We start from the raw sequence: 26,088 nt of genomic DNA, 5'->3' as shown, positions 1-26,088 counted from the left end.
GTTCGTATATACCTTTAAATTGCTGTTGTTTTTTTTCTTCATAAATCACGACTGGTCATACAGTCAAAAAATCTGAAATCGCTTCTAGAATACAGTCAGTTCTAGACTGATCGTACAGTAATTTATTTTTGGATCCTCAAGGAAAACATATTTTTTTATGGGAAATACGAATATTCTACTTAAATACGAAAAGAATATTGAAACAGTATATATTTAACTGTAAACTGATGCAAATATTTGCAATAAAAGATTATTTCCTGTGTACTACGAGAGCAAAATTGTCCATCGATTTCACTTTTTTCTACCAAGTTGATGTGATGCGCACGTATATTTTATATTCTAATGCATGTTTTTGTTACAGTAACTCATATTTGTGATGCGATATATACCTTGAAGATTTTCAAGCGCTTTGTAGATATAGGAGTAAACAAATGATGAGAAAGTTACCGTAGGCAAAACTGTCCTGTTAGCCAGTTGGAAATCATCGTTTCGAAAATCGCGACTTCCGCGGATAGCGTACAGATCGAGTGATTTATCAGTAAAATACACGATTTTAAGTACAAATTCAACCTTTCCTTCAGATGCTTTTTCTTGATCTTTACGGCAGATTATATTATTCAAGATAAGTTTACTCATGATACGATACAGAGAAGGGACACATTAGTCCGATGGGGATTCATACAGTTGTAGAAGTTTTCAATCTTAAAAATAGATTTTTTGTTGATACAAATTTGGACAAAGCCCTCATTATCGTAGCCTGTATAAAGATTACTTCCTTAGATAACATTATTGATCATTATTATGCGCAGATACTACGAAATTTACAATTATATAGATGTCTTATTTTTTACACACGTATCATAGGTTCGTTTCACTCCACTTTCATGATTTATGGTTTGGATCACCGGCCCCATGTGACAATATATAAGATACTGGTATATTTCATATATACACACTTCGATCAAAACTTCCGCATTGCTCAACGCAGGTGAAAAAGGTGAAACGCATTTAATTTGATTATTATTTCTAAACAATATGGGGAAGGAAACTGAATTGATCAAAGCTGTAAATAACAATGACCAACAAAAAATACAGGTAAGTGAAGACGTATTTATGGTAAATGACATGTTGTCAGCATGTTGAGTTTGGTATGTGATTATTTTACATATCTGTGTCAATCGTCCAGGTAGTACAAGTAAAATTAGATATAAATAAAAAGTATATTGTAATCACGACGTTTATTATAGATCTGCTCACCTTGTTTTAATGAAAGTTTTAATACACATAAACAATATATGATAGCTAGAACCCTTTTATATACCACTAAAACCTTATGAATATGTACATATTTGTAGAAACTCCTTGTGCCTGAAACACCAACTTATAACATTCGGCGAATTTCACGGGAAGATCCAAAGTTACCAAAATCACCATCCTCACCTGGAGGTAGAATTCGAATGCAGTTGGATCACATAAATATAAACTGTACCGAAAAAGAAACTGGATATACACCACTTATTATTGCTATACTCAATGGTAACTATTTTCTAAACAAATACTGTTCGTTTATACTATTTATGTGTCTTATATTTACATAGAAGTGTAATGACTAAACAACAGAAAGCATGCCATTCCCCTATTCTTTCTAACAAGCTCAGTGTTTAAGTTCTGATAGCAAAATTATAAAAAAAAAAGATATTTCTTTTCCTGCAGGTGACTAAAACTACAACTATTTACGTTATTTTATCAGCTTGACACATTTTATAAGTGGAGATACCAATAGAAAAAAGTTATATTTCATTTTCTGGAAACGGGTTGGTCTTTTGTTTAACCTATACTCATATGAAGGAAGTCAACTTTGGAACGTTGTTATTGAATGTATGGTATTGATATATATATATTTTTTTTCATTTACTTATGAATGACTCCAGTGTTTGTATGATTTTTATGTTCAACATCAAATTTCGAAACACATGAATAGATCTTTTTATACGAATTTTTTAAAAAGGCCTCTTAATTTTCACAAACTTGATGTAAAATTAAGATTGGTATGGATACATAAATAAGCCAACAAGAAAGATTGTCATGCAAACATTTGGCTTCAATTTCTAACATATTTACTGTTTAGTTCTGGCTTTCATGATAAGCTGAAATTACAAATTTAGACTGCATGACAGTCTACATTTTTCACAATAAATGACTACATACAGCTTATAATAATATATAAACTGTATTCATGGCATCTTATTTTATCATGTTCCCCTTAATTGCCCTAAGCCTTAGACAAGTAACATATCAAATGAAATCCCATTTTTAATTAAAGAAAGGACGTTAAATCCGATGCATCCTTCAGAAAGAGTGCTACTATCTGCGCACGATAAGAACACGTGAAAAAAATCTTTGAGGGTCCGCGTGTGTCCTGTTGTTTGACACAATTTGTCCTTTACCAATCATTCCCTCATTTTCCACTGACATTCCAAGTTTCTTTGAAATTCATTCCGGACGTCATCTATTAAATGACCCACTTATTGTTTTTATTGTTATTTAGTTCACCTGAACATGTATGAACTATTTTCCACTGGCTATAAAGCAACCAGCAATTAATCGATACCATTGCAATTGAAATAACAAACATTTTGCGCGATATATAGTATTTCAAGTGAATGAAAAACATTAAACTATATTACAAAACCTTTGTAAGATATTCTTGTATTTTTTTGTGTGTCCCATTTATAGGCATTATATTTTCTGGTTTGTGTGTCCGTTCGTTCGTTCGTTCGTCCGTTCGTCCGTCTGTCTGTCCCGCTTCAGGTTAAAGTTTTTGGTCGAGGTAGTTTTTGATGAAGTTGAGGTCCAATCATTTTGAAACTTAGTACACATGTTTTCTATGATATGATCTTTCTAATTTTAAGAAAGTTTCCCCCATTTTCACACAGTCAATTGAACATAGCAAATAATAGTGTGGATGGGGCATCCGTGTACTAGGGACACATTCTTGTTTTTATTAATTTCAGAAAACAAAGATGTCACCGATACTCTCATCTTTCACTGTGCTGATGTAAATATTGCTGATCAAAAAGGGTAAGTCTCTTGTTACTTATTCGCTCCCAAAGGTTTCTGACTGTTTTAGATAAATAATACAGATGTGTTTTGTATGGGAAAAACCTACATTTTTACGGCTTAGAACATTGCAGTACATAAACACTGACTTTGGATGATCCACGATTTTGTCAGAGTTGCGCTTATAAAAAAATCCATTCGAACAGGAAATTCGTTGTCTGATTATGATCTGGTCAAAATTTTGGTCAAAATTCTCAGTATCGGGCGGAAAAGCATACCAAGGTATGTATGTGTCTTTCCAAACATTTGGCATTGAACGAGATATTTATTGAAATATTAGATTCAGAAAACACATTTTATTAGAATGTTTGATGAATTGTTTCGTTTTCGGCTAATATTTCACTCTTAAATGTTCCAAAAGGTACATTTTTATCCGAAAAGGGTACAACAACATAAGCACTGTTCCTATGACATGCTATCATTTTCCAGTATATCTATTGAATGTTACATCATGTATATCTTTTTCCCAAATATTTTGACCCACTTCCGCACATATATTTTGCTTACGGACATACTATAGTAGAAAATATTATCAATGGGCTTTGGCATGTATATAGTTTGTAAATTCTTGCCATTGATACTTCCTACTATATTGATGGTTGAATGTTCTGTTTAAAAAAAACCTCATTTTTCCTTTCTTTACGTTTTGTGGTTGAACTATTTTTTTCCAAGGGCATGTATTTCTAAAAAGAATTTTTTAAATATACGGACTTATAGAGGTTACATATGACAATCAATAAAGACAAAAGTAGTATACAGCTGTTTAAGTTATAAATCGCGATCCATAGATTAAGCGAAAACAAATCTGGATCACAAACCAAAACCGAGGGAAACACCTCAGCTCTAAGAGGAAAAACGAGAGGCTCTAAAGAGCCTGTGTCGCTCACCTTGGTCTATGTGAATATGAAACGAAAGGAAGCAGATGGATTCATGACAAAATTGTGTTTTGGTGATGGTGATGTGTTTGTACATCTTACTTTACTGAACATTCTTGCTGATTACAATTATCTCTATCTATAATGAACTTGGCCCAGTAGTTTCAATGGAAATTGTTAGTAAAAATTTACAAATTTTATGAAATTTAAAACAAATTGACTATAAAGGACAATAACTCCTTAGGAGGTCAATTGATCATTTTGGTCATGTTGACTTAATTTTAGGTCTTACTTTGCTGTACATTATTGCTGTTTACAGTTTATCTCTATCTATAAAAATATTCAAGATAATAACAAAAAACAGCAAATTTCCTCAAAATTACCAATTCAGGGGCAGCAACCCAACAACGGGTTGTCCGATTCATCTGAAAATTTCAAGGCAGATAGATCTTGACCTGATAAATAATTTTACTCCGGTCAGATTTTCTTTAAATGCTTTGGTTTTTGAGTTATAAGCCAAAAACTGCATTTTACCCCTATGTTCTATTTTTAGCCATAGTGGCCATCTTAGCGGGTTGGCCGAGTCACTGGACACATGTTTAAAACAAGATACTCCAAAGATGATTGTGACCAAGTTTGGATTAATTTGGCCCAGTAGTTTCAGAGGAGAAGTTTTTTGTAAAAGATTACTAAAATCTACGAAAAATGGTTAAAAATTGACTATAAAGGGCAATAACTCCTAAAGGGGTCAACTGACCATTTCCGTCATGTTGACTTGTTTGTAAATCTTACTTTGCTGAACATAATGGCAGATTACAGTTTATCTCTATCTATAATAATATTCAAGATAATAACTAAAAACAGCAATATTTCCTTAAAATTACCAATTCAGGAGCAGCAACCCAACAACGGGTTGTCTGATTCATCTGAATATTTCCGGACAGATAAATCTTGACCTAATAAACAATTTTATCCCTGGTCAGATTTGCTCTAAATGCTTTGGTTTTTGAGTTATAAGCCAAAAACTTTATTTTACCCCTATGTTCTATTTTTAGCCATGGCGGCCATCTTGGTTGGTTGGCCGGGTCACCGGACACATTTTTTAAACTAGATACCCCAATAATGATTGTGGCCAAGTTTGGTTTGATTTGGCGCAGTAGTTTTAGGGGAGAAGATTTTTGTAAAAGTTAACAGACGACGACGACGGACGACAGACGCAAAGTGATGAGAAAAGCTCACATGGACCTTCGGGCGAGGTGAGCTAAAAACGGAACAACAGAAACACTGAACTGCTACAACTCCCCCCAAACCAAAACAAAACACCAAAACCAAACTCCAACATAAATAGAAACGAACTATTTGATAACAACTGTCATATTTATGACTTGGTACTGGACATTTTAACAAAAAAAATATGGGGTGAACCTGGTTTTGTGGCTAGCCAAACCTCCCGCTTATACGGCAATGTTAAAAATCAGCTTTAACGACAACATTATAGTTACACATACATATATTTATTGGGGATAAAAACGTCGTATATACCCCGGCAGTTTCCTGAATATAATTTTATACTGACATCTCTGTGTTGTTATCCAATCAGAAATCTCGACACATTTGTAATCCGTAATATATTTATCTATCAAGTTTAACAATGAATCCAATCGTATCCTGCATATCATAGAAGGTAGTTATTATGAATATACAGTTTTTAAGTATTTATCATTTTAGAAATACACCTTTACACTATGCTGTTTTTGCTGGGAGGGCTGACCTCGTGGAAATACTGCTCAAGAATAATTCACAGGTATTCAATCTTCTACTCTTGAAAATAAATGTTAATCACATCATTAATTATTCCCGTTTAAGCTTGTTTGTATAATGTTGTCACATATCCAACATTTAACACTCATATTAACAAAAATATATAAATTCTACCGACTCTGCTCTATGGTCGGGTTCTTGTCTCTTTGACACACTCCCCATTTCCATTCTCAATTTTATCTATATTTATAATCAACTGCCTTAATATTTTCCCACCAGGTTAACAAACAGAACAGTGATGGGAACACTCCTTTACACGTGGCCTGCCAGAGTGAAAAAGAAAGACGTGTCATGATAATGCTGAAATTGTTAAAGGTAATCATTAATAAGATGGAATATCAAATATTAAAAAAAAATCATATAGACTTATCTGTAATTAAAACTTTTTTCAAAACTTTTACCTTCAGAGGGCTTCTGAGGTGAATTTACCAGACAGGTCTGTATTTAAAAAGGAAATTGTAGACGTCTTCTAACAAATTTCAAGCTTGCATCGTTTCAATAAACCTTGTTATTTCTATTATTATTATTATCGAAGCCTTCGCTATTGTTGATACTCGGGCAAACTATTCACTTTTAAAAGCTACTCAACAATAAAACATTTGAAAATTCATTTGAAAATTCTCAAACGTTATCGTTCGTAAATACTTAATAAACTTTTGTTTTTAGTTAATTTTTAAAATGTTAAACATTATTCACATTCAAGAATTAAAACAATGATTCTTTACTCAAAACCAAACAGACAATTGTTTTTCTAAATGTAGTAATGTACACCTTTTCTTGTTCCTGTATAAAGGTTTTATTCGTAAAACAGACATAAAAAACAATTAAAAAAAGGAACTAACCAGATAAGAACCAATAGTTTTTTGGTGTATTGCATGTGTGCCTTTTTGAGTTTCTTTGTTGCCTTATTTGTTTGTTTTTATAGTAATTAAGATTATAACATAATGTTGACTGCTGTACCCCTCTTTTTGAAATTTGTATCTATTTTGTCTGTTTGTTTTGTTCATACATCGTTGTCAATATAAAGGAATTTTATGAGACTGTCATACAAGCGAGAGGTTTAGCTAGCTAAAAAACCAGATTGAGCGGATAATAATTCAATATGGATACCTTTTTTTAAGAATTTGATAATTTAAAAGATGTTCTTTAAAGGAATGTTCAACTTCACTTGTTTTATAGTAAAACATAGCCATTCAAGTACCTAAATATATTCAACTTTTTTTTAAAGTTTAATATGACTTTAAATCAAAGCAAACTTCATGGTTTGTAGTTGCCTTTAGAATTTCTTCAAACTCTTAGAAAAAAGCGTAAGAAAATAATAAATACAATTCAATACACCGAATTTTACATTAATCTTTAGAATAATGTATTTTTGATTTAAAGATATGTTCGAATGTATATATTATTATTCATAGGATGAGACATTATGGGCTGCTATAAAGGTGAATTTTTCTCACAGTTGAAAAAAAAATCATATATCAGGCCTATATTAAAGTTATTGCTAAATTCAGTAATTTTAACGTGACGCCTTTAAATATGAGTATCAGGAAGTGACAATGCAAGGATAGTATTACAGGATGTTTAAAGTGTCTTCGATATATAATACTTACTAAAATGTTATAATTGGAATATCAAATTTAGTGCATTGCGATCAGTTGAGTCTGAATTCATGCTTTAAATATCACGTTTAAAAAAAATGACTGTTTACCAACACGTAATGAAACTATAGATTAAAAAATAAATAAACTTGAAAATTATGAAAAATAAACACATTAGATAATAGAAGATGTGGTATGAGTGCCAAAGAGACAACTCTCTCATCCAAGTGACACTTTGTAATAGTAAACCATTATAGGTCAAAGTACGGCCTTCAACACGGTGCCTTCGCTGAAATTAAATTCGTCCGAAGCGCTTTTCTGTTTAAAAGTTACGAATAAAAAAACTTCACAAGAGGGTTCTGGATGGTTTCTTGAATTTTATCTGGTTTACTGTTTAAGTTATATCCTCTTGTTTTTCTTTTTCTTCCAAGCAAAATTATCCAATTTAAGTTGCATTAAATAATTTTACTATACATAAACAATGTGACAGGGCATAATTCGAAAAAGTACTCGTAACTGTTTGTCAATATTCTTATGAGATATATTTAAAGGACCGATATTTATAGATTATCGTTGGTTATCTCAACGAGATTGATTTTCTCGCTTGAGTCGGTACGGCGAAAGTGAGAAAAGCAATCGAGTTGAGATGACCAATAATAATCTGTTTATCGCTTTTTTACCTATGAAGACGTTGTTAATTTCCTTGACAACGGCACGTGTTCCCTTAGTTTCTAGCGATAATTTTCATATCACTCGACTTCGCTGAGAGAGAAAAATTATCAGTCAGCAAGATGAAAAGAAAAATTCGTAAAATAGCGAAAATGCTTCTCTATGAATCCTAATTGGTTATACGTATATATATGTGCCAGATATTATATAAACTATTATTTAAACCAATTTATATCATGTAAGGTGTAATGGACGCTGACATGACGTGATTACAGAAAATATTTGCAAGAGAATAACATGAATTATATGAAAACGAATTTTTCGCAGCCAGAGTTCCGTAGTCTTAACCTCTGATGACCGATTCAGCGTTATCATTTGATTTTTTTTAACTTAAGCTTGTAACAAACAACACGAAATATGCCACTTGCTTTATTTAGGAACTGCCAATTTTCCATTTAACTTGACCTCAACCCGGCGAAGTGTTGATCTATCTTTAGGTTTCTGTACAGTCTTGTATGTATTTTGATCCGACCATGATGTTGTGTGTACTTCCTCAAATTATTTTACTCGCTATTTCTATGCATGCTACCTACCTACCTACCTAGTCCTTATTATGCCCGGGGGCACATAGGGCAAGGACTAGTTCTTTCCACTCATCTCTGTTCTGTGCTTTCTTTTCTATTACACCCCAGCTGATTCCATGTTCTTTCATTTCAGCTTCAACTGTTCTTCTCCAAGTTGTTTTGGGGCGTCCTTTCTTCCTTTTCCCCTCAGGTGTCCATCTTAGGGCTACTCTGGTCAAGTCCTCTGCTGGTCTTCTAAGAACATGGCCAATCCATCTCCATCTTTTCTGCTTCAATAAAGTCTCCATGTTGTTGGATCCTGTTGTTTCATGGAGGTCTTTGTTTGTGATTTTACGCGACCAGAATATCCTTAATATCTTTCTAAGGCAACCATTGTGAAAACTGGAGAGCTTGTTGATGTCTTTTTCTGTCATTCTCCAGCATTCCGCCCCATATAGTAGCACTGCTAGTACACAACTGTTATATAATCTAATTTTGGTGTTCTTACTGATGTTGCTTGTCTTCCAGATGTGTCTTAGTTTTAAAAATGCAGTTCTTGCTTTTCCTATTCTGGCTCTGATGTCTTTGTCTGCTCCTCCTTCAGATGTTACGATGCTGCCCAAGTAGGTGAAAGATGAAGTGCAATCTAGGGGTGTCCCATTTAAATCTATTAAAGGAGGCTCTGAGGTGTTAAGAGGCATGACTTCTGATTTCTTGATGTTGATATTTAATCCAATCAAACTTGCATTCTTTTGTAACTTAGTGGTTTTGTCTTGCATGTGTGTTTCTAGATGCATGCATGCAGTGATGGTAAAATTTTATAGAATATTAACATTGTATTTTCTATTCTCTAAAATTAACTTCTATGTTCTATTTTTTATTCAGTATTCAGCAAACGTATTTTTGAAAAATAAGAACAAAAGTACACCACTAGACGTAGCTGCTATGTACGGTAAAAAAGGTATGTAATTGCCGAATAAATAATTGCTTTTAACAATCTTTCAAGTATTTAAAAGTATTTATATTTAAAGTATTGAAAAAAAAATATTTCGAAGTATTACTATTTGCATCCATCCCCCCTAAAAAAATGTACAAGAACAATTAAACACAAACCATAACAAACAAAACAGTCAATATAATTCATATGCTTGATTGCAGACGCTGTTTCTGTATTATTGGACCATGATTCGTCACTCAGTTCTAACACATCAGCCATTATTGAAGCAGCTCTAAGAGGATACACAGAGGTTGTTCATTTATTATTAGACTATGGAGTAAATGCCAACTGCATAAACGACATAAAAGAAACTGGACCTCTACATGAAGCCACTAGATTTTTGAGGTAAGGACTATTGAAACGATGATTATTAATTTATTATGGCTTATTTAAAAATCTATGAGATGTACAGCTTTGAATTAAATGCTGATAAGTTTACGCATTTGAAAAAAGTATCGCACCACCTTGGACATATGACTAGAAAAATTTCCCAGCGAAATAGAATAATTATTGATAATGTTTAGCTTTTTTGATATTCTACTTCTATCACGTCGATTGTTGTCTTCTGTTAAAAATCGTAACTTGCACGAGCATTATATAATTGTATATTGACAACTTAGAGAACACTCACTATTGATATTGTGATCACTTATACAACTTTACAATTTGAATAACGCGAATATAGTTATCAAAGGTACCAGGATTATAATTTAGTACACCAGACGCGGGATTCATCTACATAAGACTCACCAGTGACGCTCATATCAAAATATTTATAAAGCCAAACAAGTACAAAGTTGAAGAGCATTGAGGACCCAAAATTCCAAAAAGTTTAGCCAAATACGGCTAAGGTAATCTATGCCTGGGATAAGAAAAATCCTTAGTTTTTCGAAAAATTCAAAGTTTTGTAAACAGGAAATTTATAAAAATGACCACTCATTATTGATATTCATGTCAACACCGAAGTGTTGACTACTGGGCTGCTGATACCCCCGGGGACGAAACATCCATCAGCAGTGGCATCGACCCAGTGGTGAAAATAGTTATCAAAGGTACCAGTATTATAATTTAGTACGCCAGACGCACTTTCCGTCTACATAAGACTCACCAGTGACGCTCAGATCAAAATATTTATGAAGCCAAACAAGTACAAAGTTGCAGAGCATTGAGGACCCAAAATTAAAAAAAGTTGTGCCAAATACGGCTAAGGTAATCTATACCTGGGATAAAAAAATCCTTAGTTTTTCGAAAAATTCGAGTTTTGTAAACAGGAACTTTATTAAAATGACCACATTTTTGATATTCATGTCAACACCGACACCGAAGTGTTGACGACTGGGCTGGTGATACCCTCGGGTACGAAACGTCCACCAGCAATGGCATCGACCCAGTGGTGTAAATATTTATCAAAGGTACCATGATTATAATTTAGTACGCCAGACGCGCGTTTCGTCTACATAAGACCCATTGGTGACGCTCAGATCAATATAGTTATAAAGCAAAACAAGTACAAAGTTGAAGAGCATTAATGACCCAAAACTCCAAAAAGTTATGCCAAATACGGCTATGGTAATCTATTCATGGGATAAGAAAATCCTTGGTTTTTCGAAAAATTCTAAGTTTTGAAACAGAAAATTTATCATGAAAATGACCATATAATTGATATTCATGTTAACACCGAAGTGTTGACTACTAGGCTGGTGATACCCTCGGGGACGAAACGTCCACCAACTGTGGCATCAACCCAGTGGTGTAAATAGTAATCAAAGGTACCAGGATTATAATTTAGTTCGCCAGACGTGAAATTAGAGTCATGGGTCCACCTTGATCTCAATGAGAAAAGAAGACACATTTTTGGGATGAGACATGCTGGTAGATGTCACTGAGACATAGGTAGATGGGACATCATCCCACAATCATTAGTTGTTTTATACAGAAGAAACTACTTACAAATGTTGTTAAGGACCCCCGACCGACGGATCGAGAAGATGCTGCTTTAGGAAGACTGGTTAGAAGAAACCCGGTCTCACACAATACTTTGTTAGTCAGTGGTTGTAGCGCCGTGCATTGTCGAGCAGAACTCGTCAGAGAAAAGTTGGATATCGACCCAGTAGACCATATAATAAAACGTTGCTTTCTAACAGACAAATGGCAGCCCGTTTGCCCATCGACGATGGAACTTGGAATCATAGCGAAAGTAAACTGGTCTTACGACGGCCGCTCTCTGTTGCATGTGATTGATGGACGAGTTCGGATATGGCAACATCATTATACTGCATAAGAAGAAAATAATAGAACATACAGGAGACAGCGTATACTGTTATAGGTTGTGTTTCATATGAATAAAAGTTAAAGTTCACCACATTAGTAGACAACCTTAACTGTCAAAAGTACAAGCTGAGAGAAATCCCACAGAAAGCCGTAGTGCATCATTTCGATAACCATCCACTGCAGAAAAGACCAATATTTATAATTGATAACGCCATACCTCACCGTGCCCATGCAGTTATCGGCTACTTGCACCGACAGACCTTTATGACCATTCCATTGAGACTAGATCTGAACTCAATCGAGCCTGTCTGAAACATTAATTAATCGATGTGTAAGTGAGAGAGAACTTCCAGTTTAAAATCTAGCTAAATTAATACTAGCTTTGCGGCAGGACTGACACAGCCTTACACAACGCTGAACTCAATGTTCGATCCAAGGAATGAGAAGACTGGTAGCATTCGTGATTTGGACAAACTGTAGTAACACTTGATATTGAACATTATCCTGTATATTGTAACTGCTGATACATATTGACACTTTAAAATTTCATTGATACGTTCAGAGGATGTGTCTTCCAACAAACAATCGACATTCCCATGATTACCAACTGTGCTCCACTTCTTTCCGACTTGTGTCTTTATTCACATGAGGCTAATTCTATAGAGGAACTTCTAAGGATGAAAGAAAAGAAGTTGCAATAAAGTTTAACTTTACTTTCCGCTATATACATTGTAGATGATGTTTTCTTACTAAATAATTTGAAGTTTGGTGACTATGGTCAACGCATCTATCCCATAGAACTTACAATAAAAAGATACAGCAGACACAGTTAAGTCTGCCTCATATCTTGATTTGCATATTGAAATTGACAATGAGGGTCGGTCGAAAGCAAAAGTGATGATTTCAGCTTCTAAATTCTGAACTTGCCATTTCTATGTAGCAACATTCCGGCACCGCCTGCATACGGATATATATATCTCAGTTGATATGATATTCCAGGGCTTGTTTTCCTATCATGATTTCCTTGCTATAGGGTTGCTGTCACAAAAATTATATCAAAACAAGAGCTAAGTAGTGAATTTGAGACCACCCTTTCGTAAATTGTACGGACGATTTGATTGACTGTTATGACATATCCGTTTAACAATTGATAGCAGACATGTTTCAAATGTCAAATCTACAATTCCGTCTCCTTTTCCCCGATTGTGACTTACCGAATTTGTACTAATATGAGCAATACGACGTTTGCCAATTGTGTATCAGGATCTGCTTTCCCTTCCAGGGCACCTAGATCATTCGGGTTTACTACTCTGTTTTAATATGACAGGCTTTTTAAAAGACTGTTACAAATTGATACAATATGAATATAGGAACTAAAAAAGCAGAAATAAATAAGTCTTCGTGCGCTTGATTTTGAGATAGAAGCCATTAAAAATCTGGCGAGGAAATTATTCTCTCTAGACATTTCATACATTTAACTTTTTATGTCCCCGCAACGAAGTTGTCGGTGTCATAATTTTACCCCTGTCCGAAATTCCTTAATTCCGTAATTCCGTCATTCCGTCATTCCGCAACAGTCCATTATACGGAGTTTTTTTCTAATCTCTTTCAGATATTGGGCTCATTTTTGGTACATGTATGTGAGTTAGATCAAGTTTAAGTTTCGTTCCGCTCCACTAATTTTTGCCGAAATTACGTGCTTTGGACTTTGAGAAATTGTTGAAAATCACAGTTATAAAGACTTTTTTTGCTAAACGATTCAGATATTGGGCTGATTTTTGGTATGTGAGTTAACCATGATGAGTTACAGATCAAGTTAAGTTTCGTTTTGCTCCGCTAATTTTTGTTGAAATTACGGGCTTTGGACTTTTGAAAAATTGTTGAAAATCACAGTTCTACAGATTTTTTTTCTATACGCCTCCAGATTTTGAGCTGATTTTTGGTATGTAAGTTAACCATGATGAGTTACAGATCAAGTTGAAGTTTCGTTTCGCTTCGCTAATTTTTGTTGAACTTACGGGCTTTGGACTTTTGATAAATTATTGAAAATCACAGTTATACAGATTTTTTTTCTATACGTCTCCAGATTTTGAGCTGATTTTTTATATGTGAGACTACCATCAGGTTTTGTCCACATGTGTTATTGAAATTGCAGATTTTTCAACTATTGAGGACGGGGCCATTCGTGTCGCTTTGACACATCTAGTTTTTTTCTTTTTCTTTTAAGAAATATGATAAAAAAAAAAACAAGGAATTTATAGCCTTTTCGAATTTGTCTTTTTTCTTAAAACTATGTGTAATAAAAGTATGAAAAGAAAAGTAAGGGGGATTTTTTAATTGTACAACACCGATAAAACCAGAGGATTCCGAATATCTGGCAAATCTTTGGCAACAAGAAGAGCGAACATCCTTTATTCCATCTTTTTTTTCAAAATTTTAAGCCAGTTGTTTATTCAGCAACAAGATGATGGACTCAGATATATTCTTTTTGAGCCATAAATAACAATATTTGTTGATGAATTTTTGTTTATAAGAAGAATCAGAGTGATGCAATACACTTGGCAGGTGTAGATATGATAGCACATCGTCAATATTTTCATATTGATATTAAATAAAGGATTTTACAAAATTAAGATGGCTTTTACTGAAATAACAACAAATTCACCAAAATATGTTGTTGATCAACGGATTCATCATTTTGACAATAACTACTGTGTAATTTTGTTTTATGATGGAATTCTTTACAAAGTAGGATATATTTTAACCAAGACCAAACAACTTTTATCTGCATTTAGAGATTGTTTTTAGAAAACAATACTCTATAATGTTAAGGAGTCGATCTTTCAATTAAGAATGAAAAATATAGTGAAGCAAAATCGGAAACTTTGATGTTGTAATAAAGTGTTGGTTATGATTGAAGAAATTGAAGCAATTGACGTAACATATTGTTGTTGTAGATTTTTTAAAATCCATATTTGAATTGCAATTATAGATTTATATGATTGTTTTGATTTGTCCTGTATTACAAAAAAAGTCAAATTTGTAAATCCAACATTTTAATAAGTTCCGTACTTTATTAGACCAGTGGCACAAAAAGCAGAATACTTATGCCTATTTAGTATCAATGTAGATATGTAAAAAATGCCATTCAGTTTACTATTGAAATTGCAGATATGACGCAGCAGAAAATCTGATAGAATATGGTGCTAGTCCTTTATTGCAAAACCCAAAATCTGAAGTAAGTTTCATAAACTCATTTTGATGATCTTTAATCTGTTGATCTAATATTCTTGGTTTCTCTTCTGAATTAAAAAAATAAAACATTTAACATACCGGATTATATTTTGTATATTACTTACAACGGCATTCGTGACTAATTGTAATAAAAAGACAAATTATAAAGTTAGATATAAGTACTATACGACTTTAATATTTTATGAAAGTGTCGAAATGTACTTTTCAGACGCCATTGAAAATTGCAGAAGCCTTGCCACCGAATTTAAGTACAAAATTTCTTGAATTATTCAAAGGTAAGTTTTTTTTATATACGTACACACTTGTATACTATTCAATATCCCGTTGTATTTGTGTTAGTGTTTGTGTATAAAAAAGAAGATGTGGTATGATTGCCAATGAGACAACTATCCACAAAAGACCAAAATGACACAGACATTAACAACTGTGTGTCTTTATATTGCATAAACATTTATGATTTGAAACTCCAAAGCCTAAGAATGTTTTGGTGAGATTAGTTCTCGTATAGGAATTTTTACATTTTCAATTAGAACATTATAATGCGATTGCCGCTATTAGAATATCTAAGCCAATATATTATTGTCATTTGTCATATACTTGACATCTATCAGTTTTCATGAAAAACTTTTCAGAACCTTATTACCCTTATATTAAAAAAATATATTCATCTTTCCTGCATTTTTAAAAATCACGTACATAAAATATCTAAATATTTTTCTTTTCACCAATTTCAAATGTGTTCTGCATAACACAATGTCTCGAAATCTATATATTTCCTACATCTATGTTTTTAAACTAACGCGTACATTCGTTTTCCAGGATTTTTTGTTAATTAAATATTGAATATAACGTTTAAGTTTAATGTTGTATCTGTCAATGTGAAATAGTGATTATACTGTTTTATTCAATTTTAAGGAATATTTTAAATTTTCTTGATGTTTTCGCATTATGTAAGGTCTGGTCTGTTTTAATTCATTATTTGACATGACTTTAATTGTTGATCTCAAAATAAAGGCAGCAGTAGGTTTACCTATGCCCAAAATCGTACAATATGATTAAGAAGAGACAGATCAAAGGCAACAAACACAAACTGAGGGAATCTTTAAACTCCAAATACAATGAAAGCTTGAGCATCAATAGTGTAAACGTCATCATTTTAAACAAGTAGAAAACAATAATTTTGGATGATACGTTGACTAATCATTCCAAAGAAATATTTCAAACCAAAATAATTTCTACAGTCTACAGTTCTCGTCTTGTTAAATTATGATTTAATGATAACATTATATGGTATCTCGGATTTATTATAATTATATTTTTCATGATGATTAATTACAGAGCATTTCTTGTTGTGAACTTACATTTAGAAACGTCCTCACAGAGAACGTGTCAAACACTGGAGTCCTTTATTTCTCCGGGTTTGCAGGGGCGATGACTTTTTGCTCTTGGATTTTCCATTGGGAATTTCCTAGAAAATATTGCATGTAAGCCGATATTTTTTTCTATTGTAGATCGTTCAAAAAGACAATCTCTTACACCTCGATTTCGGAATGCAGGCATATCATATTCACCAACGAAGCACATAACTGGTACTTGAAAGTTTTATTTCTTTAATGCAAATTCAGGGTCTTTTTAACATTTACCATGATTTAACTCTTTGCTGGTAGCTGCCAATGTAAATTATAAAATATATTTGCAAGCAATATGTTCTTTTAAGGTATGTGAAAACAATTTTTAATTCATTTTTATTTAAAAAAAATTGAACAGATTAAAGATTTCAGATCCTCTCCAGAATTTAAGAAAAACAGCTTCGGTTATATTCATTTAAAATCACGGCAATTTGTTTTATTAATTTCATTTACTTTTCCAGATTATCCCTTACTCCCTTCTAGAACAGAATGGACACAAAATTCAACATCATTTTGTAACAGTTGTACAGCTGAACATCCAAATACAAATATTTTTGACGGTAATTTGCACATAAGTATAAGTTACCTTAGTGAAATTGTATGATTATCAGAACTAATTTGTTTTCATTCAAAGCGTAATGATGTACAGACAGATTTCGTAATATCACTTATTAAGGACATATCACTTATTAAGGACATATCACTTATTAAGGGCATACGATTCCATATTGAAATTTTTATGAAAATTTGCTAATAGGCTTTTTTTTAGCTGCTTAAATCAAATATGGAAAAAAAAATATACCTTCATGCGCTACTTTTTCATTAGAATGAGGTCGAAATTTCAGACATTTGCTCAAATTTCAGATTTGTGGACGTATTTTTCCTTCCGACAGAAATGCACAACTTTTTTGTTTTAATAGATAAACACAGGCTGTTTTTTGTTAAATTATTTATAGCTTCTCGTTTATATAAGTATTCCATAATTTTATGAGATTTTTTTGTTTAGAATTAACTTAAATTTATCAAATGTTCATGAATGTAGAAAAAACGTCATTTTAAAAATTTATGCTGTTTATTTGTCAAATGAAAAATGAATAATTGACTTGTTCATGAAAATAGGTAAAAACAATCTTCAATATATAAGTTATCTACGTTCATATCCGTAGATATTTTTATACCCCAAAAGTCATTCCGGATGAATGATCAATTTCCGTAAAAAAATTATTGTGTAGATATTTTTTATGAATATATCTGAAAATACTTTTTGTGAAGTAGCAAAGACTATTTGTAACAAATATAATAATAGTTTAATGTGTTAATTAAACCAATGTAATTTATTAGTTAATTTTACTGAATATTATCCCTGGGTATTCAGTGGTAATTTAACAGGGAAACTTGATGAAATGCTGTACACCAAGTTTAATTGTGAAACAGCAATATGTGCAATAAAGAATCAATTAGAGTGTTAAAAAAAGATATTTTTACACCCTGAAGTATCCAAGTATACTCTGAGGCGCAGCCGAAGGGTGTACAGGGTACTGAAGGGTGTTAAAATATCCATTATTACGGATATGAACGTAGATAACGAATTTATCCCTGGTCTTAGTCTAAATCGGCGATTTTTAAAGAAATTCTACCACAAAGTTTAACGTGACAGTAACGTTTTTTTTCATTTTTTAAATATCTTTTATTGAAATTTGGGATTTTGACATATTTTCAACAGAGTGTAGGGTACTTCCTTTGGTAGAACCCTACAGGTAGACAAATATAAGACGTTTTTAATTAAAGACAGAGAAAGTGGAATGGGCCGAATTTGGCGCTCAGAGTTGTGAGAATTACATCATAGACGGTGTGACGTCAACGTGGGTCATTTGCATAGCTAGGTCAGTAGTCCCATTCATTGACAATGCAGCAGAATAGTGATGCATTTCCTAAAATGAGTGCAAAAAATCGACATAATAAGATAAAATCATTAGTGGATTAAGTATCTAATTATATAGGCATCATGAATAATTTACATGCAGAATTCGATATTTCACAAGGAGCAACCATGGAACTAAGGAAAACGCGCGTGAATTTCCCCGATGTAATGGGTAGCAACGTCTGGGGATATGGGTTAGCAACACTCAGGAGCTATGGATTTTGTAACGACGTACGTTAAACAATCCAAATCCTAAAAATATACTATGCCGGGGATATTTTTTTATCCTGGTATCTATGATCAGCTTGTTTTTGACGTCGCGAAATTTTTTTTTACGTTAGCTCCCCTGGAACTGTATTGTATGCTCACAACATAGCTTAAAACAGGAACGAATCGTTTACAATCTTATTGTGATAAATATGTTTGTTTGTTACATTGAAGTTAAACACATTTTCTTTTGAAGAAAAAATTGATACGAGATTCCATGGATTGTATTTCCTATCATGATTTACTTGAAAGAGGGTTGCTGCTCACTGGGAAGCATTTAGACAAGAGTTCAAATTGATTAAGTTCAAATTATCTTTTCGTAAGTTTTACAAAAGTGTTTGACCGTTATTGAATATCCGTTTCACAGATGATAACGGATATGTTTCTAATGTCGTTACTACAATCTTGTCCACTTTATCCGAATGGGAATTACCAAATTAGACTTATCACCGGGTTTGTACTGACACGAGAATCACGACGGGTGCCACATGTGGAGCAGGATCTGCTCATCTTTCCGAAGCACCTGAAATCACCCCCGTGTTTTGGTGGGGTTCTTGTTGCTCATCGGTAAGTTTTTTCTATTGTGTTTGGTGTACTTTTGTTTGTCTGTTTGTCTGTTTGACTTTTTTTTAACCATGGCCTTATCGGTTTGTTATCGACTTATGATTTTGAATGTCCCTCTGGTATCTTTCGCCTATCTGGAAAGAAAACTGATACACATTGTTTTGATTAGACACCAGATGAAGACGTTCAAAGTATACCAAGCATTATTTTTTTATCAGGCAATTTACAGACATTTTGGGTGATAGAGTCATCAGAATATGTGTGGACAGTATTAGACTTACAAACAGAACATACATTGACGGGAATAACGATATATGGATGGTTGGTAAAAATTTGTTTTAATTGTTGCTATAAATCCATTTCAAAATAATAAGATATGATATAAAGGGTGAAAAGGGTAGAATCGAGTTTATTTTGCATTTATTAACTTGATAAACAATGATTATGGTGATACATTTGACATTATGTCTTTTGGGAACTTTTACTTGTAATTTTTTTAAGAAAATATTAACATAGTCTTATAGTGTCAGAAAGTAAAACATGATTTCAGATGATATAGAAACTTTACTGTTATAAAGAAAACAAAAACCTTCTAACCAGCTAGCAATTAAGCAAACGTTTGATTTATAAATTTTACATGCATAAAATAACGAACAATATTTTGAAATATTCAAACTTCATACATTGTTATCATGTTTATTAGGGACAGTAAGCAAATGGTTAAAAGATTTGAACTTCAAAAAGGACCAACTGTTCAGTAAGTAATGTATTTGATACCATGATATTCACCTTTAAGAGTAAAATTTCTCAAATATTTCTCCAGGCCAAGGACATTTAGTCAAACAAATTTAATAATTTAATAAATTAAAAAACCGCATGTTATAAATTTCATGCGTCCGAAGCGTTTCTCTGTATTTACCTTCAGCAGGAACGAGGAAACCGAATATTTGAAAGCCAAACATATATAAACTGGCGTATTATTTATTAGTAATAAAATTATGAAACTATATACATTTTTCTATCTGAATTTAAAGGAAATTTCAAGAATAAACCATGTTTTCATTATCGTCTATTGGTGATGTAAACTTACTCACAACTATAAATTTCATATTTCGCATAGCTTTTTCTTTAGATGATTACCATCTCTCTGATTTCATGAAAACTTAAAGTATTTTCTTTATCTGACAGCAACGTATTATTATTTCAGAGGACCATGGACAACTGTTGGCTGTTTTGTATGTAAAAGAATTGGGAGCAAAAATCCAAAAGACAATGGTAAATGTCACCAGTTAAAACTCCCAATTTTAAACATTTCCATTTGGATTATATACTGATATTGATCGTGAATGAATAAATTGTATATTTTTGTTTTTGTTTATCCAAGGTCATCTTTTAGTAAACTATTATGAAATCCTGCTCTTGGATTTTTTTTTACATATGAAAGGTTGAGTGTTCAGTGGTATATTTATTTAATGTTACATTTATAAACTGTGTATTACTATACATACTTATTTTTAGCATCAACGTTTAAGAGTTAAACATAATTGTTGCATTGTGTTTAATGCGACCGACCAAAGTTGCGAAATAGTTATCAAAGGTACCAGGATTATAATTCAATACGCCAGACGCGTGTTTTTTCTACATAAGACTCATCAGTGACGCTCAGATCAAAATAGTTTGAAAGCCAAACAAGTACAAAGTTGGAGAGCATTGAGTACCCAAAATTCCAAAATAGTTGGGCCAAATACGGCTAAGGTAATCTATTCCTGGGATAAGAAAATCCTTAATTTTTCGAAAACAATCAAATTTTTATAACAGGAAATTTATTAAAATGACCATATAATTGATATTCATGTCAACACCGAAGTGCAGACTACTGGGCTGGCGATACCCTCGGGGACGAAGCGTCCACCAGCAGTGGCATTGACCCACTGGTGTAAATAGTTATCGAAAGCTTGATCAAGCGGTTTTATATTCCGTCGTCTTCATCGGTTTCGTTGCATCGTCGTGTCGTCAAAATTCAGATTAAGTCTGTTTTTATCTTTTTCTTTCTTTTAATAAACTTTAATGACTTTGTTAAATCTCAATGGAATATACAAAATAGTTAATTACCTTGGACAGACGTTTCTTCGTAACCAAGAGAAGGCATATGGAAACCAATTCCTTTAAATATTTTTTTCTCTGTACTTTACTGTTACATGAACTTACATTTCGCAGTATCAGTTAGATACATAACAAGCAATGGTTTAAGATATCAATCCTTCATTGAAATTTATGAAACTTGGGACACAAGCTATTTAGGTTCAAGGAAGTATGAACCATCCATAAAAATAAAAGAAAAAACTTTTTTAATTTATTTTGATAAATAATCGAAGCTTCTTTAGTTCTCATTTTGGTACAATCCGAGATTAAACATTTTATAATTATCATAATTTGGAAAGAATATTTTGTAATTTTTAGGTGTTCCACAGACATTTAAAGATTTTACCGCTAGTTCTCGGTACTGGAGATATCATTTACTAGAAAATTTCGGTGGAAGTTGCACATGTTTCCAAGGATTAGGTTTACACGGTGCTGATGATAGAATATTAACATTTTTTACGGAACTAGACATGGTTGATTATGCAGAACAATTTATTATTCAGGTAGTTAAATTGAAATGTTTGAAAGTCAAAGCAAGAAGTGCAAAATTGTAAGAAGGGATCAACTTTACAGTATGTTTTAGATGCAGAATCACAAACCAAAGATTGTAAATGATAGATTTTTATAAATTGAGAAAGGTGTCATTTATTTATCTATATTTAGATGCCAACGACTCCTCCGTTACTATATTTTTTTACTCTACCTAAGCGGAAGCGTAAAGATCCGTATTTTGTACATACACAATTCCTTATTTTTTCATCACTCAGTTGGAATGATATTTATACATATTTTATCTATAGGTCTCAAAATTAATTAAAATGAGATAGTACATGTTTGGTTTTTTTTCTCTGTATAACGATGACAGCATGATAATACCACACGAATTCAATATTACTCTGGCTTACATGAAGTTGAACAAGTACAATGTATATATATATATATATATATATCGCTTTATAACTGCAGTATATCATACTTTCAGGGATATAACACACACACAAAATTGCTCTTAATATATGAAGATGATCTGAAAAAGATTGTAAGTATAGAAATGTTTGTAATGGGGAAATTTTTACAAATTAAACTATGTTTAAACTATGAAACTGTACAAAAGAAATCAGGCAAAATTGATTTTACAACCGATTTATATTTAAACTGATTAACTTTATTTTGGTCACGAGCATAGTTAATGGTTATTTAAGAAGCACGAATCGTGCTTAGTGAATTTGGTGCGAATACTTACAATCCAATTTAAAAACTTTCAGTTCTACTGAATACCTCTTGAACATGAAGAAATAATTCGTATAGTCACATGAACATTATAGAATCACATTTAAAGTTGAATAGAAAGGCTCTGATGATATGCATCAAACATGCTGTCGCTCGTGGTAAAATATTTAGCATAAAGGGCCAACCGTGGTAAAATCAGTATAAATTCAAGTCCCTATTAATTATTTCTTCAATACAATGTATTAATATTATGTGAATGGAAATCACTCTCGTACATGAGTGTATTGAGTATATATCACAAGACATCAATCTTTCTCAAAAGCCTGATGTGTATGGAACAGCAAAATGTTTTTTTTTATGGATACTAATAAAGATTATAGAACAAAAATGTATGAAAAAAATACTGAGCTCCGAAGTCGATAAGTTACAATTTGGTATTCTTCAAAATTTATTATAATTTCATGATTGATAAAGAATTTTAATTTTTGTCACTGGCAAATTTTTTTGCTGTATACAAAACAAAGCGGATTTGAAAACTTTATTGAAAGGTATTTGATTAAAAGTTGGTAGCAGAAATGTAAAAATTTGAATAAGTCTTAGCTTTCTTTAAATACAATAATGTATTGATAGATATCAGATGAAAATCACCAAAGAATAGTGAAGACTGAACTAGAGAAAGAGGCCAGAAAAGGTTAGTTGTGCAAAAATCTAATAGCAAAATATGATGCTAGCATATTTTAATTTAAAACCGTACAAATTACTGAACAACCTTACATATTTCACATAACATTTGCAAAAATGAATTCCAACGATTCCACTATTATAAGTACATTGTTTATACATTTAAACATTTTGCCTATTGTGCACTAGGGATTAATTTGTTTCGAGTTTACTTTAGAAGATAAGTTTTGGAACTAATTTTGGTGTAACTTTTCGTTTCAGATTTCCAATTGAAATCTCTAAAATGGAAACATCAACCACCATGTGCAGTCAAACAGTCTGTAATATTTCCAGACATAGTTGTAAAAGGAGACCCAGGATGTAGAGAGAAATTAAAACTGTGTTTCGAGGGTAGGTTTACTTTTACAATGAAATGTTATGTATTTAAAAAAAAACATATAAGAATGTTACTTTCTAACCTACACGCACTTGTTTTATCATGTTCTGAATGAAACAGGATAAAAGCAAGTATGTAGATATTGAAGTGAACGTTAGTTTCGAAGTTATTACACATTCACACAAATTAAAATATGTAGTCAACGTACAAGCATTCAATAGTTAAATAAAAAATATCGAACTCCAAGGAAAATTCAAAACGGAAAGTTCCTTACCAAATGAAAAAAAAATCATGGAGAACAATTGTCATATCCTAACATTGTACAGGCATTTCCTTATGTAAAAAATGGTGGATTAAACCTGGTTTTATCTCTAGCTAAACCTCTCGCTCTTATTGCAGTCGCATAAAATTCCATTATATCCATATAAATGTGCCAGCAAAAAAACTCACAGATAATTTGATATTACAGGTGTCAATCCAGAAAGACAGATAAAAGAGGAATTTGAAACTCATTTGGAAACCTTAGACGAAAACCAACAATCTCTTGCAACATTTACCGGAGTTGCAATACCAAATGGTAATTATGTTAAGTCAGATGGTATTGGTATGTGTTATAGATAAACATGCACATTTAGTATTTCATTGTTAATATGAGAAAGAAGTAAAGATTTATTGCACGTATTATCATTTGTAGTAATGCCAGGCTGGATACTTTGACTTTTTATTGCTCGTATCAAATCATTTTGCAAAAACGCAACCATATTTATTGACGTTTTCAAATTCGTTCGGTTTACTTCTCCTTGTGTCTTAATCGTCACCGCAATCGCCAGCAAAACTACAAAACCGCAGTATATACATGTTTAGCTATCGAAATGGTTATTCAGAAAGAAGGTAATAACATATAATTACATTGTTAAGAAAATTTCAGACACGAAATAAAGAAACAATGACTGGTATTTTTCTTATAGTTGGGAAAAAATTTGGTTGATGACGTTTCCAGACTTGATCAAACTTATGCTGGTTAAATATTGTAAATACAACGAAACCTAATGTAGGCACATTCAAATAGGTTCTAGCTTTCAAGAATTTGACTACATTGATCATTATTTACAGATACTAAGTATAACAGTATATAAATAAATACAAACGTATAGAGTTTGTGCAATGATACTGATAGAAAAGGATTCCGACAAAGATATCGTTTTATCGTATACAAAGACAAATATTTTAGCACAACAGTTCGTCATTATTGGGTTTTTCCCCTTCCATATAAAACAATTCTTTCTTAAAATCTTTGTAGTCTCTTGTAAGATATTTTGATATTTTGCAGCGTTATTTTTTTATTAGGGTTAACAATGACTAAATTCTAATTTATAGTAGGGAAATATCGATGCTTTGTCCAGTCTGTAGAACATCCAGACATTGTACTTCTGGCACCATCAGACATTGATATACGTAAGTCTATAATGTAACATTTCATAAGGAATTTCAGTGAAATTTCTATATCGGGTTACTAGATAAATTTTAATTATCTTATAAAGGAATATATATATATACAAGTGATTATAGAAAAGAATTAACCGATGTAGACAACATGACAAAGAGGTGAACAATGACCGTTCACCGTCTTCTATGAGCAATACCCGTGTCGTGAAGTAACGTATCAAAGGCCATTAGTAAACAAATGACGAACTTGACTTACTGGAACGATAAGCAAATAACACTAACGGCAAACAAATACCGACGACAACCACTGTACTATACGCTCATGTCTTCGGATCGACACACAGCGAATGTGACAAGGTTAAACATGTTTATGAGCCTTCAACCTCCCCAAAACTGAACCATGTAGTGTGACAAGATGACAAAAAAAAACTCTATGAATCCGTTAGAAAGTTCTTGTTGTTTTTACTGTTTCATGAATGTCAAAAAGAAAAGGAAACCCGTTTATAGAGTTTCAGTGAAAGTAATTTGTGTTAAGTATTATTTATTTAAATGGTCATTTAATGGTTAAACTATGATTTTGATTTTTTTCTGGTTTAAAAGTTGTGTCATTAAATATTATTTTCTATGCCTTTTTTTTTTTTTTAAACTTTTGCAAGATTTCTAGGTTAAACGAGTTTGAATGACGATCTTTTAAAAAGCATATGTACTTTTCAGTTCCATCATCTAATTTATCGTCAGAGATGCAAGACGCTTTTAGTGACATGGAACAATTGTTAGCAGACATGCAGACCAAAATGTAAATTGGCATCAAATGACAAACTATGTTTGTGTTTATCTTTGTATGTGTTCAACAATATATAATGAATAAAGGATTACAAATAAA

The 26,088-nt window shown here is 32.3% G+C and overlaps 1 protein-coding gene across 1 annotated transcript; it reads left to right on the top strand.

The window, feature by feature from the left end:
- Nucleotides 1-795: 795 nt before the first annotated feature.
- Nucleotides 796-26,088, top strand: LOC139525363 (uncharacterized). Its single transcript, XM_071320599.1, has 21 exons — nt 796-1,095; nt 1,356-1,536; nt 3,015-3,081; nt 5,724-5,799; nt 6,036-6,131; nt 9,532-9,607; nt 9,805-9,988; nt 15,086-15,152; nt 15,378-15,444; nt 16,681-16,758; nt 17,040-17,138; nt 19,549-19,651; nt 20,034-20,087; nt 20,538-20,605; nt 21,791-21,975; nt 22,455-22,511; nt 23,333-23,393; nt 23,645-23,773; nt 24,229-24,336; nt 25,137-25,214; nt 25,920-26,088. The coding sequence occupies exons 1-21, from the start codon at nt 1,036-1,038 to the stop codon at nt 26,003-26,005; spliced, it is 1,980 nt and encodes a 659-aa protein (XP_071176700.1). The 5' UTR covers nt 796-1,035; the 3' UTR covers nt 26,006-26,088.

This window comes from Mytilus edulis, chromosome 1 (assembly GCF_963676685.1).
Source record: "Mytilus edulis chromosome 1, xbMytEdul2.2, whole genome shotgun sequence".
In the NCBI taxonomy this organism is placed as follows: domain Eukaryota; kingdom Metazoa; phylum Mollusca; class Bivalvia; order Mytilida; family Mytilidae; genus Mytilus; species Mytilus edulis.
The sequence above is the reverse complement of the archived record's forward strand: the minus strand, read 5'-3'. Positions and strand labels throughout refer to the sequence as shown.